This window comes from Lissotriton helveticus, chromosome 1_1 (assembly GCF_964261635.1).
Source record: "Lissotriton helveticus chromosome 1_1, aLisHel1.1, whole genome shotgun sequence".
Taxonomy (NCBI): domain Eukaryota; kingdom Metazoa; phylum Chordata; class Amphibia; order Caudata; family Salamandridae; genus Lissotriton; species Lissotriton helveticus.
This window is the reverse complement of record NC_136057.1, coordinates 628,520,844-628,537,770: the sequence shown is the minus strand read 5'-3', so window position 1 is coordinate 628,537,770 and position 16,927 is coordinate 628,520,844. Positions and strand designations below refer to the sequence as shown.

Genomic DNA, 16,927 nt, shown 5'->3' with positions numbered 1-16,927 from the left:
CGTCCCCCCCACGGCCCGGCCAGGCCACCAATCCTCATTGCGCCACTAAGTGAGAGGGAGGCCCCCTCCAGCCACCGCATCTACTCTGGAGCCCCCAGCCAGCCACCACACACTCTTTGGGGGGAGGGGGAGAGGGGCGAGGCAGCCCACCAAACCACCGTTGACTCCCCGAGCGACCCGATAATGCCGCCGGTCCCCCCTACGACAACACTGTAGTGTAGTTCCTACATTCCCAATAGGCTCTGCGCATTGGAATACTATATTCAGCAGCGTAGACGTAGGACTGAGGTTATCTAGGTCTCTACTGACTATATTAGACTTAAGGTTTGCCAGCTAGCTCAGAGGTTACTAGAAACTTTCTCGAATAAACGAGGAGGAGTTTAACCTCCCTGGATAGACAAGAAGGGATTAGCTTCTGACAATCATAAAACATGACAACTTTGCTCTCCCTGAATAAGAGTGTATCTCTAGAGTCGTGTGAAAACAAAAGACAGCTATTTCACTCAGCCAAATGTGCGTACTTAGTTTCACCAGAATGCAGAGAAAAGAGAGACGGGCGTTTTCAATAAAAGGTGTTATTTATTGAGCAGTCTTCTTCCTCATACAAGAGAAATGAATTGCCACGATTGTAATACTCATGGTAAAGTAAAGTGCGTACAGTAAAAGGAGGATTATGAAATAATACTGTAAAAGCATTGATATGGTTTCTTAGCCATATGATACTTTAAAATAGATAAAATATATACATACATATATACATTGACTAATCGTACTCAACTGGTGCTTCTAAATACGCCTACCCCGGTGTACCTGACCTAAGCCTAATACGTGGGAGGGAGTAAGTAAGTAGCAGTTTAAGTTAAGTTTGTTTTGCCAAGAATCTGACTCAAGAATTCTCTGTAAGGGTTTAGTCAGTTCCGTACCTGGGTAATAGAAAGCAGGAGGTCTGGTATCTCTCTCTCAGGACTCGATATCCCAGCAACCCGCAAGGGTAGGCTGGAAACGCCGGAGCTGGATTTCTCGGCAGGAGAAAAGACAGCGTCTTTCTCAGCGCGTCAAGGAGGAGGGGCAGCGTCCGTGGGCTCTCTCATCAGCTGGGCTTTCGGGCAAGTAGATAGCTGCTCTGCTCCAGAATTACCACCGTGTGTTTGCTTAAGGCAACGTTGGTATATTTATACCTGAAAGGTGCCTGGGTTTGACGTAAGGTTGGACATAAGACGTCAATAAAGATGTCAAAAAGAACTGGCCGTTCTTACAGTGCTTTACTGGAGTTCTAGGACGAAATCAAAACAAAGGCAAGGGGGATTTCCCAGGTTGCTGGAGGCTTGGTTTTGTTTATAGAACTCGGTGTGCTTACTAGGGGGCCGGAGAAGTAGCCTTGCTTAATGTGACAGCATGTGCTACGACTGAATTATGGATATGATTATTATGCCATTGTATGGATATTATTGATTATAGCCGGACAAGGGCATAAAATAGGAATATCGATTCAGATTTCCTAGATAACACACTACAACACCAATGCAGTAGGGCACCCCGGGGACCAGCCCTGCCGCCGGCAGCCCTCGCCCCCACACTCCTCAGCAAGGCCCCGGATCACCAGCCCCCATCACCACTGGCACACCTCCTCACCACCGCGTCCCGGTTCGACAGCCGAGTCTCCCTGATTCACCACAGCCCGGGCCTCCACACTGCTCCTCACGGTCGTCGCCTGCCACTCCAGGCCAGCCTCCTCCACCAGGCGTGCCCTCTGGCAAGGACAGGCCACACACACAGCCCAGGATCTTGTACTGCGATGCGCTCTCGGCCCACGGGGCCCACACCAGCCTGACTGCACTGCCGACCCCCTGCCGTGATATCCAATACGAGGGGGGGGGCGCCACCACAGCCCGCGGGACCCCACGCTGCCACACCAAAGAGAGAGGGCGCCGCGGAGCTCCCGACCCGGGTTCTTCTCACTGCCTCTGCGGCCCGGTTCTGCCGCTGGAACACTCCAGCCCACAGCGGCCGACCGCGTCCCGGAGCCACGCCTCAGCTCCTCCATAGCCTGGCGATCGGCCGATGACCAGTCACGGGGCAAACTTCAGGCGCTGCCATGGGCGTCCGCAGACATTTTTCCAGTGGTGGGGAGGGGGCAAAATGTTAACGTCATCACCATCCTCCGACATGATGTGTGCCAGGTGGGGCACAAGAAACACTGGGGCGCAGAACTGGGATATACTCAATTAAATGCCAGGAATCCAGGACATGTGACTGATTCTGTCACAGGCCAACAAACACCACCTGTAGGAAAAACGCTAAACTTTCTGACAAGGTGCTTTATCTCTGTCTGCTAGGTGTGCAGACTTTCAGGTCCTCGATCAAACACCAATCAAGGCTGTCTTCAGCACGATTCGATTTTTATCAGAATACTTTAAAACACCCTATGATTAAAGCACCAGATTAAATAGACTGTATGCCCAGTGTATGTTAGGGATTATTTGTAGCACACATATTTACCAATATTGGCTTCTTGGTGCTAGAATTCATGATAACTTTTATCCAAACTTAAAGCACAACGTCAAAGTTAGTAATAAATCATGCAGCAATCACACACGTTAGTGAGTCACCAATGGGTGCTCCCTTTACTAGAATTCCCCGGGCATTGCTAAATTTTACACACATTCAATTAATTTATACAAAATAAAATGTATAGGTCCAAATGTTAGCTATATTTTTTAAAAGAAACTTAGAGTCCCTTTACGTGTAGTCAATGTCAAACTGACAACGTGCTCACGTTTAGGGATATAATAATGGCCAGCTCCCTCATGCGGAAGCCCGGCACCGTAAATGTGTGGCACATGCAGCGCCTGCAGCGACGGCACATCACAGGTCCAGGGATGCTGAGTCTTACACAGTGGTCGAAGTGGGGGGAAAAAAGTAGGGGAACAGTGGGCGGAGAATCAGAGGGCGGGAATAACCCAAGGATTGGATCTGTGGGTGGAGCAGAGGTGTGGCCAGAACACGCAGACATCCCAATTTTTTGTATTTGTATGGCATTTCACTGCCCAGTTTAATCAACCAATGGATACACATGATTATTTAAGGTTATAATGAGTTATTGACATTAAAATATATTCACAAAGTGGAATATGCTTCTAATCACAGAATGTACCAAATACGATAAAATGTGGAAACACAAGCCATGTGTCTCCGAGCCATGGAGTTTCTGTCATCAGCACTTTTCCCTATTTCCACAACAGCAGTTCAAACATGAATGGCAAAATATCCTAGTTTGCAAATGTTTTGTCTAAAATTATGGCGCTGCCATATTTCCCTCATAATGCAAGATCTGCTGCATGATCTGACCATTTAAACTAATAAATTGTTTGTAGCTCAAACATATCAAAAGTTAATATAAAATGTGACTTGTGTTGCTGCGGAGTGGATGGCCTATTGCAAAGGTTGACTGGTCACCTTTCTCACTGCTGCGTTTGTATGTTACACTGGTACTAATAAGGCAAAATCTTTCCAGAGACTGTTAGCATGTGTACACATGTCAAAATAATAAAATATCTGAAAATATACTGCATTACGCATACTGTTGTCATCCTTTGCTGTATAATTAATTCCAGTGGCCCCACAGCAGGCAGCACTTGTTAAAGGTGCTTGTGAATGGGAAGTTTGCGAACTTAGTTTGGTGTGCGTGCAAATCCTGCATTGCCAATCCCTGGTGAGTTGCAGCTACTACTGCTGAAACAAGGCCAATGGAGGTACCTATGGGTGAGACAGACTGGTCTCAAGGACAGGGCCAGCCATCGCACTGGTGGTGTCCTGTGCATTAATGTTTGTTAGGGCCCCCCAATGACCACCTCTGCCATGGATTCCCTCACTGCCACCCTTCAACGGTGCCCCCCCAAGTCTCCATAACCACTCTCTCTCAGATGCATTTAATTTGATTTACAGCGCCACTCATACCATTGTAGGGTGTCAGAGCACTTTACATCACACACATTACACAGAGACAATCAATATATGTGTAAATCACTGTATAGAAAATGTTACATAAGACTAAGGACTACAAGGTGTAGGAGTCACATGACAACCATACTAGTAGCCCGTATAGTTTTATAGTGATTGGTCTGGAGAAACACAATACCCGGAATTTAAAACGTAATACCATGGTTGGGGGTTCTCCTTAATAATCCGAATTGATTTCTGTCCAAAAGAACACTTTTTGGGACTTTAGGATAATCAAAGACTGGGGGTGGGAGAGGGGGGAACATAACACTATAATTTATATCTTGCTGTTTGTATGCAGCTCTTAAATGACAGTTAATAGCTCACTGTTCTAAGTTAGGATTTTAACTTATAAACTGCATGTAACAAAAGGATCTCTCTGACAAAAGCAGTAGCCCACTGACCTATTTACATTATGTGCACTTTGTGATCTGCATGGCGCATGTTCTTTGAAGCCGGTACAGTAACCCTCTGAGCTACCTTTCCATGAGTCAAAACTTCCACTAGACAAAATTCTGATCTCTCTCTAGGAAGAACATTGATCACCAGAGTCATCATGACATTGTTATTGTTGCCGAAAATTGCTGGTGGCCAGGAAGGAGGCAACAAGCGTTTTTAAAACCATAATATACTTGCAAACATGATGCCTCCACCTAAAGTAGGTACAAATGGGGGTGTTAATGGACGGAGCATCTGAACCAATCAAACACTCACACCCAGTCAAAAGAGGTGGGTTTAATCCATCACCCTTCTTTAGCCCTCTCTGCCACCCCAGTTCAGACATGGCTATATGCAAATCAGTCTGACCCTGTGCCTCAAGGGAACAGTCCAGCCCGAACTGCCAAGCCATGCCTTCCCTGGACCGGAAACAAGCTTCCGAGGACCGGTTTCTGGCATTACAGCCGTCTTCAGCCCGGCTTGCTTGAATCCAGTGGCAAAGTGAGCAAGGGACTCACGTCTGAGCATACCCTGCCACACTTATGGCGGCCAAAAGCAGTACAAAAGGAGGTGGTAATGGACGGAGCATCTGAACCAATCAAACACTCACACCCAGTCAAAAGATCTGGGTTTAATCCATCACCGTTCTTTAGCCCACTCTGCCACCCCAGTTTAGACATGGCTATATGCAAATCAGTCTGACCCTGTGCCTCATGGGAACAGTCCAGCCCGAACTGCCAAGCCATGCCTTCCCTGGACCGGAAACAAGCTTCCGAGGACCGGTTTCTGGCATTACAGCCGTCTTCAGCCCAGCTTGCTTGAATCCAGTGGCAAAGTGAGCAAGGGACTCACGTCGGAGCATACCCTGCCTCACTTGGCCACTGGATTCAAGATAGCCTGGCTGATGAGGATTATGAATCCAAAAGCGGTCCCAGGATGCTTGTCTCCGGTCCAGGGAAGACATGGCTTGGCAGTTCGGGCTGGACTGTTCCCATGAGGCACAGGGTCAGACTGATTTGCATATGGCCATGTCTGAACTGGGGTGGCTGAGTGGGCTAAAGAATGGTGATGGATTAAACCCTGATCAGTTGACTGGGGGTGAGTGTTTGATTTGCTCAAACGCTCCGTCCAATCATCCCCTTTTGTATCGCTTTATTCGCCCTAAGTGTGGCAGGGTATGCTCAGACGTGAGTCCCTTGCTCACTTGGCCACTGGATTCAAGATAGCCTGGCTGATGAGGATTATGAATCCGAAACCGGTCCCAGGATGCTTGTCTCCAGTCCAGGGAAGACATGGCTTGGCAGTTCGGGCTGGACTGTTCCCATGAGGCACAGGGTCAGACTGATTTGCATATGGCCATGTCTGAACTGGGGTGGCTGAGTGGGCTAAAGAATGGTGATGGATTAAACTCAGATCAGTTGACTTGGGGTGAGTGTTTGATTTGCTCCAACGCTCCGTCCATCATCCCCTTTTGTATCGCTCCACCTAAAGTCAGCACCCGGTGCGGCCACACTGGTTGCACCGCTCTAGAGCTGGCCCTTCCCAAGGGTCCTGTGACCTCAGTTGTTTTAGGGTGTGCTGCTTCATAGGCCTGCCCGCAAGACTGGATGTGAGGTTCAGTATGGATAATGGTGGACAAGACTTGTAGGTTAACCTACACTTGTCATGCTAGGGTCCACCTGCTGGTGCGAAGACACCAGGACTTCTAAGGTGTTGCGAAGCCTTCTAAGGTCTAGCATGTGATTGTGCTCTGGTCTGGTGGACTGGTTATTAAGGCTGAACCTGGTTCCCAGTGCCAAATTCAGTAGTTCTGACCATAGTGCCACATCCTCTCCCCCACTGAACACCGTACTGCCCCACTGAGAAAAACTCCCACTGTCTTCAACTACAACCCAATTGTTGCCCGCTATAAACACGTGGATGTGGCTCAATTTAAATTACGCACTAGACAAGAGCAATATCCGGCCTACAAAAAAAAAGTAACAACATACAAAATTTAGCAAATCATGGGAATTGTAAGCACGAACAACATGGTTACTTTAATGCTTTTACACTCATTATTCAGAAATCAGTGGGTGCTTTTGCCTGAAAAGTTAAGGACACGACTACAGGGCCCTGAATGGACCCATTTCAATGGCCATTGCTTATATCCTTACAAAACGTAAGCAGTATGGTAAAAAGACCACATCCCTAGACGCAGAGCCGCACCACATATTTTGTTTTCCAATCCACACATTGCAGTACCTCCAGGATTGGTGCACTAGTTCCAAGTCCAGGGAAAACAAAGACAAGAAAACAAAAATAGCGCTTCACTGGCAAACTCTGTAAAAGTGGCGCTAATGTGTTTCAGTGTGAATAAAATCAGTTTGGCCAGTTTGATACCACTCTGCCTTACTTTATTTAGTTATTTATCTATTTTTCATATTTTTAGCCTTTTATTCCCAATGCTGCACTTAAAATGTCAGAAAAATACGACATTTCCAGCAAAAGCGTCTTTCTTTTTTGGATCCATTTCACAGGGAAGCAAATAAAAGAAAGGAGAGGAAAGAGAGTGATAATCCCGTCTTGAAGTCACGGTTTTCATGGGTGTCTGCAGGGGGGGCAAGGAGGGTCGCTCCAGGGGAGGGCAAGCGCCCCTCCTTGCCCCCCCTGCGGACGCCCATGGGCGCCGCCGAGCTCTGCACTCGGTCCCCGTCCAGGACACCAGCGGCAGAGACAAGGAAACCAGTATGTAATATGACGATTGGAAGTGTAGACATAAGCATAGTAGCTGAGGGTCACCATATACAATCGTAAACAAGAAAGTCTGGAGTGCCAAATTCAGAGCCAAAATAGGTGAAAGACTTGACAAACCGGACATTGTGATAAAATCTTTCTCTGGTGAGCCCATAGAAATGTGTGGATACCGAAATCTTAAATTCATATACAAAGGTAGAGAGGCAGATTGCAACTTTATGTTTCGAGGGTAGGACCATCTGTTTTAGGGTGGATGGACCAAGGCAGTCTGGGAATTATGCTTGATCCAAACAATAGTGAACCGTTACTGAGTTTAACAGACACCAGCGACTATGCCAGCCTTATACTACCTAAATTTCCGAAAGTGTTCAGTGGAAATGTGGGAGTACTGAAGGGGTACCAGCACAGAATAAGATAAAAACCTATCACCACACCTACAGTGCACAAAGCAAGGAACATACCATTTGCCATAAGGGAAGAGGTCAGAAACCAACTCGAAAAGCTGTTGAGTGATGGAATAATAGAAAGAGTAGAGGCATCGGAGTGGGTCGCACCGCTTGTCGTAGCAAAACGCCCTAATGGCAAGCTGAGACTCTGCATAGACCTTCGAGATTTGAACCAAAACATCATAGTGGACCAATATCCACTCCCAAAAATAAACTAAATGCTGTCCACCACCAAGGGGGTAAAGAGGTTTACTACCATCGATTTAAAATCAGCATACCACCAGGTACAGCTACATCGGGACAGCAAATCACTAACCACGTTTGTAACGCCATTTGGGTGCTTCAGGTTAACCCGAGTGCCATTTGGCTGGGCTTCTGCGGCCGCGATGTTTCAAAGGTTGATGAACAATATATTTGAAGGTGTTACAGGAATATTATTGTTCCAGGATGATATCCTGGTAATGGGAAAAACAAGAGAAGAACACGACAGCCGAGTGGAGCAAGTTTTGAAAATCCTAAATGAAAAGGGTTTAACAGCAGAGCATTCTAAATGCAAGTTCGCGAGCAAATCAGTCAATTATCTGGGCCATCAAATAACTGGTGACGGCATCAGCCCAAAGAATGAACTAATTCAAGCCATTAAAGAATCACTGGTACCCACCAATAGAGAAGAACTAAGATCATTCCTCGGATTGGTGGAGTACTTCTCGAAGTTCATCAGGAACTTTTCAATTAAAACGTACGCCTTGAGACAACAGTTAAAGCTCAAAAACAAATTTGAGTGGACAAAAGAATGCTGAAAAACTTTCCACGATCTCAAACAGGAAATGTGCAAGACTCTACCCTTACAAGGATTCGACCCTAATCTGCAAAATTTTGTGACAACAGACGCCAGCAACAAAGGCATAGGAGCTGTACTCACACAAAAGGACGCAAAAGGAACAGAATGCACAATAGCATTTGCATCATGATCTTTAACTACAGCAGAAGAAAAATTCTCGGTGATAGAGCTGGAGGCATTAGCCTGTGTCTGGGCCCTTGAGCATTTCAGGCAGTATGTTAGGGCAGAAAAGTGAATCTTTCCACAGACCACAAACCCTTAACCAAAGTACTTACTACGAACGGATTGTACACAGCATCACCACGGCTAGCAAGGATCTCTATGCGCCTGTTCGATTACATGTATAGCATACATTATGTTCCTGGAGTGAAAAACGTAGTGGCGGACTTTTTAAGCAGAATGCCACTTGAAACAAAAACCAACAGCGAAAATAATGAGATGGAAGAATCGTGTATAGCAAATCTATGGGAGTGTTCCAGTGGAATAACAAAGGAGGAGTGGCTGATGGAGCAAAGTAGGGACAAAGTTATTGAACAAGTAATGCAAAAGATGAAAGATGGTTGGACGAGCAAAAACAAACTAACCGAGGAAGTTAAACACTTTTGGGGAGTGAAAAATGAATTATCAATAGAAGATGGACTCTTAGTGAGGAGCGGAAGATTTGTACCACCAACTGTTGTCAGGAAGAAAATACTGGAAATATGCCATGAAGGACACCTAGGCATCGCTAAAACTAAAAACAGGATCAAGAACACGTATTGGTGGCCAGGAGTCAGCCTTGACGTGGAACGAACAGTAAGAGACTGTAAGCTGTGCATGGATTCCGACAAGACCCAGGTAACTTTCAGACCACCACTACACCCCATACAGTGCCCATGCATGCCGTGGGAGAGAATAGGAGTAGACTTAATGGGACCAGTGCTTAGTGACCATGAACAACATTACATTATAGTTATCATAGATCACTACACCAAGTGGCCAGAAATAAAAATTGTAAAGAAAATTGACTATCAACATTTGGTCCAATTCCTGGAAGACACTTTTGCACGTGAAGGATTGCCAAAACAGATATTGAGCGATAACGGAGCACAATTCACATCAGACATGTTCAAGGAATACATAGCGAAGCACAGCATCGAGCACAAGAAAACTTCAATTTACCATCCCGCTGGTAACGGGGCAGTAGAGAGGTTCAACAGAGTCCTCAAAGGAATCATCCAGATAGCTAATTCTAACCAGCTGGACTGGAAGAAGGAAATAATGAAGACAGTGTGGGCATACAGAATAACACCATGCCAAACCACAGGGCACAGTCCTTTCGAACTTATGCGAAGAAGAACTCCGCTCACAAAGGACAATGTGGGTTGGGTTAAAGCCGCTTGAAGAGTGCACTGGTCATCAAGGATCGTCAAGGAAAAGCTCATGCAAGCACAGTCTAAAAGCAAGAACAGCTATGACAATAAACATGGATGCAAGGACGTGGAAATCAAAACAGGAGATGTTGGCAAGGTGAGGAGGTATGGCCACATAGGGAAAGGTCAAGAAAGATACACCAAACCATGAGGTATACTGCAATTCTGCACATTTAAGCGATGGAAAAGTTTGGCATTTCTCAGCCCTCTCTGCCTACAAACATCCAGCGGATGGCTTGGAAGACAATTCGCCCAGTAAGTCCACAAAAGACCAACCTGGATTACCTGGAGACAATGTGACACGACATTACTTCTCTGACATGGAGTCTGACTATGAGTGGCCAGCACCTTCCAATGAGAAGAGCAGAAATAGCATGCAATCAAACACCATGCAAGAGGACACTACCACCAATCGGGCCAGACCAGGAGGAGTCAGACGCAGGTTACCTTCCATCCCGGCGTGCGAGTCGGCGCAGCCCGTGGACAGAAGCAGGGCAGGAAGATTATTGGGACCACCTGCAAAATTCAAGGACTAGTTTGTGGATAGTAGAGCTCTATGCTCTTTCTGGTTTCACGGTTTGTTCTCTCTTCCCTGAAGGAGGGAGATGTGTTGTGATTATATCTTATGTCCTTTCCTGGACACCGTATTGTTCACGCACGAGAGTGTCCCTGTGTGGACACCGTACCAGCGGCGAGGTCATCAGCTGCTAACTGTCATGGAGTGACAGTTGACAGCTTATCACCGGACTGACTGGAGTTGACGCTCCGACTTATGTAGGAGCATGTGTTGGCCTTATAATAAACAGAACTCTTAACGTCTTTGGTGTCGGAGTTCTTTACAAAACGGCCCTCCGGGCCTTCCTCACCCAATAAGGCCTCTCCCCCAAGCCGGCTGTATCTCGGCTCCGCAGCCGCCTCCAGCACTCAAACTACCCCAGGCGGTGGAGCAACCTGGGACGCGCCGCAGGAGTGGTAAGTAGAGTTACGATTCTACCAGGATTGCAGGATATTCAGCAGATGTGTGGCAGGCTGGACGTAGCTAGCTAGCACGCGTCCGCCATGTTGGCTCACCAAGCCATGCCCCAATTTAATGCACTTTTAATAAGGTGATGGGAATATCCATCACATTCATGACAGAGTAACCAGTCTGTCAAACATTTTTTGTTCTTAGTTTTTTAGTCTGTTCTTTTCCATGGTTCGTCACAGTGTTTCGTAAATTAGCACATCACACATTCTCTCTCTCTTTCCAAATGCCTCTTCTAATGCAGAACTGAGTCTGAGAGGTTTGTGTTTTTTTTTAATCATTTTTTTTCCTTAGCAGGCTGTTAGATATAAGCGTCTTTCTGGACTACAACTTGCCTCCCCTAGAAAGGAGGCTTTCCCTGTTTATTTGTCGTCTCCTGTTATCTCTACTGGACATACTCTGTACTTGTACCATTGCCACCCGTCATAAACCTTACTTTGCCTGTACCTATCTGCTAGATTGCTAAATACCCAGTACTAACAAATTACAGTTTGGTTATGGTCTGTTTTGCCGATGGCTTATTTGCTTTCATACCAGTTTTGGAGCTTACGAACTTTTTTAATATGCCCTGTTTAAGATGTGTTGGTACAGGTAAGTTTTATTTTTATGTTTTGTCATGATAGTCAGAATAATATTGAAAAATCTGTGTCAGTATGTTCTAAAACGTACCAAGCAAAGCTGTCAAAATTCGTTCACCGAGTAGCTTTTATCAAATATTAGTCTTATGTTTGATACAGGACATTAAAATTAAATAGCATAAAATATTGTTTCATCTTGTAAACTTTGCAGAGCTGGGATGATGAACTATCAGTAATTGCCCAAGGATATGCAGACCAATGTATTTATAAACACAATCCAAAAATTAAACAAGAAGGGGCCACTCATTCAAAATTTCCCATACTGGGTGAAAATATCTGGCTGGCGAGTAAAGGTGTACCAATAGTGCCAACAAAATCCTGGGTTGAACTAGAGGTCGCTGGTTACGATTATGAAACACGCAAATGTACTGGCGTCTGTGGCCATTATACACAGGTATGTATTTTTTCTATTCTACTGGCTGTTAATAGTGGAATATTTTAATAGTTTTAGAACATTTTGTTTATCTAAAAATTATATATTCCTTTAATAAATAGGTTGCCTACAGTTTATGTTAATATGTGTCATGTTGAAAAATGTCTGAACACCTACCATTTGAATGAATTTGAAGTTCATGTTAAAATGAATATTTTATGATTTCTAAAAATATATTCTGCATTGTAGGAATCTTCATTGATAGTCATGAACGTAGATTATGCCCGCCTGCGTATCTGTACGCCCAGAACAATGCAAATCCATACAATAGGATGTACATATTAAGCAGATGTGAGATCTGGCATTTTTAAATGTAGGTACAACATCCTAGGTCTATACAGCTATTTATTTTACAATCACGGGTTTAATACATAATAAAGCACTGCAGCGCCATATCTCCATAATGTTGCACCAAGGAGCCCTAATGTTACAAGGTTAAAGATACACAGAGGAAAAACGATTCTGCTGGCCAGAATATAAAGAGAAGCTGAAAAACATGTACAGTCTCATTTCGAAAATAGTGCACGGTCAGTTGCATTACAGCCTAAGTTCTTTTTTCTGGCTCATGCTGAGAGTATGTTAGAACACTTACTTGTTTGTGTCATCCTATTTGGCTAGCTGAGACTCTAAAATGTCTTTATTTGAGTTGATATTTGTTACTTGTCTGAAGAATTTACATTTTTTTTATCTTCTGAAAGCAAATTCTTTGACGATATCTTCACAATTTCTAAAATGGCTGACCTGTGGGAGCAAGAGGCAGCCTGAAATTCATATGCTGTATGTGTGGTTTGTTTATCCCGCTCACATTCAGTGAAGAAGTGTGAACGCAGTTAAGAAAATGAGAAAGAGAGCTCAGAAACACTGGGAAGGAATTTCCCAATGGTAAATTAGTAGACTTAATGGTTGAGGAGTCTGCTGTCCTTACGTGCGCCAAAAGTCCAACAGCATGTCACGTCAATCAGGAATCGGAAGGCAAGAGTTTTTTCCCTGCCCTCTGTGGCAGTTTTTATACTTTTCTTTCTAGCTAAACTGACTACATTTTACATTCTTTTTCGAAAATCCAGGTTTGCTATTGGCTGAGCCATGTCAGTCCACCATTAGGTCATCCGATTCTGACCAAGTCCGGGCTTCATCATAAGCCCTATTGTTCTTAATTTCTTCATCCTTCTAGCTTCCTCGAAAGTGATACTTTCTCCCGAGTTCAGAACATTACTTCCTAATCTTGGCAGACATACTTATTTCCTGTCCTTGAGCCTTTTTCTCCGAGAGCACGTTCAACTCGACCAAAAACTGTTTCTGCATTAAATGTTGACTGTTCAGCAAAAAACTCCACATCTGCGCATGAGTGAAGTCTTCACTCTGGTCAAGTTTTCACATCTCCAGCTCTGCCAACCATTTTTCTAAATCATCTTTTATGCCTCACCTCGGAAACTATTATTAAACAAACACAAGACATCAATTAATTAAAGAATTGAGACCCATTCTGTTACCCACCCCCTTTGCTAAATAAAACCCGTTAATTTATGTTACCTAGCTGAGCATACAAAAGCAGCGTTTATATTTACCTTTCTTCTTTTAGACTGCGAGAATTCTCCACGAGCTTTTGTCACAGAAAAGACATAACATAAGCACACAAATAAGCACATGCCATTAATTAAACAGCTGCATTTAATACTGACAAAGACAATAGACAAAGTTAATTTATTATTTTCTTCGCATATGCAACATAAAGCACATTAGTTAATCCCACGTGTTTTCTGAAAAACGCATTTTAAAATTAAGTTGATTAGTAATTTCACCACGTGCTTGTTAATTCAATTACATTTATTATGGAAGTTTACCTTTGCAAGTCTGAACAAAATCTTGTTCATCACCTTGCTCCATCAACTCCCTCATCTGGTGATTTCAAAATCACCAAACAACACCCAAACTTTATATCTTAAATTGTTCAACCCTTGAACATGTTTTGGACTTTCTCAGTATTAGTATTTGTAAACTTTTGATTCAGCTGTTTGTCTGCAACTCTCATATTGAGTTCTACGAAACTCTTCTAATTCTATTTCTTTTTCTTTTTCTTTTCTGAGTTTGTAAATTCTTTTCTTTTCTCTTATATATTTTCCTCTCCTGTGTAACATACAACTAATTTTTAACAAAAGTATCACTATGACTATGACTATTAAAGGAAAAAGTATTTTACCTATAATTGAACTACCAATCTCTAGAAACCAGTTTCTGATTGCTGCAAATCTTTTGCTCAAACGTTCTGAAAAACTTTCATCTTCTAAAGGTTCTATCTCACTATGTAATTCTGTTATATTCTTGATATACATTTTTATATTCTGACTCTTGTCAGGTATGTACGTGCAGCAATGTTCGACATGTAAAATTCCACAAACTCCTCCTTCTTTAGCTAACAAGATATCTAAAGCTAAACGATTCTGCATTACCATAGTTCTCATGGCAATAAGCTCTGTGTTTACTAATTGAAATCCACTAGCAGTATCAGTAGACAATCTATCAACAATTGTAGACATTTATCTAATTTTGTTTGCATTCCGGGTTATTCCTACCATAGGAATTAATGCGCCAAATATGTCACCCAATATTTCTGAAAAGCTTTCCCTTCTGAATCTACTCAGATGATTACTAATTTCAAATGAACCTTTTACATTTCTATCTACATGAAAAATTTTAGGAAAAACTAAACCAACATAACAGGTCCCATACCAGTTGTCTGGGAGATTTAAATAAGCTTTGTTCCCACAAACAAAATAAATTCCAGGGAAAATTGGATGTTTACCTCCTTTAAATCCCCATCCCCCTAAAATACGATAAGTATCTTCACATTGACTAGCACCTACAAAATAATTATCAAACAACGTATTATCTCTTCTTATACAAAGTTTTCCACTAACAGGTTTATCTATGTGAATTGCAACATTTTCATTTCTACCATTGGGCTCTTCATGTTCAATTTGCCAAAACTTAGATTTGGTTTGTTTCAGCATTTCATTTCGCTTGTAAATTGCCCTTCTCTCTTCAACCGTATTCAAAAAGGATTTTTCTTCAGTTCTCAATTTACATGTTAAATTATTTCTAAAAGCATATTCATAAGTAAGTTCATTAGATACTAAGAAAAATTCCCTCATCTGTTTAGCATGTTTCAATTTGTTCAAACTATTTTCAACTTTTAAGTTAGCAATAATCTCATCAAAATTTGAGTAATAATATTCTAAACGACCTGTTTGATAAAACAAACTAGTTATTACGCTACAAGTTATGCCATAAGTAGGAGGAAGCATATTGTGTAAGTTACACCTTCAGACACAGAAGTAGGTAATTTCACACAAATGTAGCAATCTTTTACATCCATCACCTTAACATATTCAGATAAAAGTCTTGAAAAGGTATTACTAGAAAAATCTCCTACAAATCTATCTTGGTGAATTTCTGGTTTATGCACAATAATTTTATTAGTCCTGTCAACTATGTCATGATTATCATGATTAACCACAACTTTACTAGTCATATTAGTTTTATACACTTCTTTATCTATTCCAAAAGGAAAAATGATAGCTAAAATTAACCAAACCAAAATTAACAAGATCACACATATTGAAGACATTTTGCAACATCTTCTGAAAATTGAGCATCTCGAATTATTATTAGTAAAAGAAGGCATCTTTGCTTGCAAACAAGAGCCTTTCAAAAAAATCAAAAATTAAGAATATTACTAAATATACACCCCTCTTTTTTTATATATATATATATATATATATATATATATATATATATAATTTTTTTTTTTTTAACAAAGTATCTTAATTTCTAACAGATTTTCTTCGACCTTATGTCTTACATCAGTATATTTTTCCAGCTAACACAATTTCTTCAACCTTGTGTCACCTAACACAATTTATTCAACCTTGTGTCAGAATAAAATCAATCATTATCATCATCACTGGCATCATCTAAATGTATTCTACTACTATCCACTTCAACTACTGGTGGAATAATAATATAAGTCCGTTCAGGGGACTTGTACTTTTGATTTGGTTTTATTACTCTTTTTGCTCAACTGCTTATCACTTCAATTTTCTTTCCTGCTTGTTTTTTCTTATCTGAGTCTCCTCCCTTCTGACTTGAGACCTCATTAACCTGTTCTCTTGCTCTATTCACTCATTTGAATTTTAGGCCCTCATTTTCATGTGGCCAATTATCTCCTTTTCTTGATAATTTCTTTCTTGGTTCAGTTTGATTACACTCTGCTCTCCAAGCTCTTTTCCTTGATATTTTCACTCTGGATTCATCATCACTTTCATCTGTTGCGCTTTCTGTGATATCAGCTCTAGATTCAGGTACTTCTTTACTCTGCAGTTTCACTCTGTTAGGAACATCATCTTTATAGCTGGTACTTGGAATTTCGTCTTCTTCTTCTTCAATTACTTCCAATCCACCAGTTCCAGAATTTTCGTTCCTTCTTCCAGAGCTTCCAATCTGCTTTTCAATACTCTCCTGATCTTGAATTACTTCTTGCTCAGACTCCTTTTCTGCTTCTTGCTCTAGCAGATTTTCATAATTTTCAGAGTCTTGTATCACAATCTCTTCATTTTCTTCATTTAATGCCTCATTCACATTTGAATTTTCCAGATGTCGACCTCCCTGTCGATCTTCAGGATATGGATTTCTTTCAGGTTCTTCTTCAAAATCTGAATCAGCTGTTGTATCACCTTCTTCAGGATTTTCAGGAGCTGGCACTCGTATGGTATGACTAGCATGAATCCATCTTTTCAATCCTCTACACTTTACTGCATTTGTTGTGACAAGTATCACCTGTCTTGCCTTCTGCCACCTGGGTACTAGGCAATTTCTTCTTCGGTGTATTTTTGTTCTCACCCAGTCTCCTGGTAACAGATCATGAGCTTGTTCTTTCTCTTTTGTTATCACTTCAGTTCCCACC

The 16,927-nt window shown here is 42.4% G+C and overlaps 1 protein-coding gene across 2 annotated transcripts in view; it reads left to right on the top strand.

Annotated features, from left to right (window-relative positions):
* The window catches only part of LOC144814991 (glioma pathogenesis-related protein 1-like), a 753,864-nt gene that overhangs the window by 196,334 nt on the left and 540,603 nt on the right, over positions 1 to 16,927 (top strand). For both annotated transcript variants that reach the window (XR_013606920.1, XM_078674151.1), the window contains exon 2: positions 11,686 to 11,928. Coding sequence is in view for 1 of the 2 variants with exons in the window: in XM_078674151.1 (XP_078530277.1) it covers positions 11,686 to 11,928 (243 nt within the window). In the remaining variant the exon portion in view is untranslated. The remainder of the gene's footprint in view (positions 1 to 11,685; positions 11,929 to 16,927) is intronic.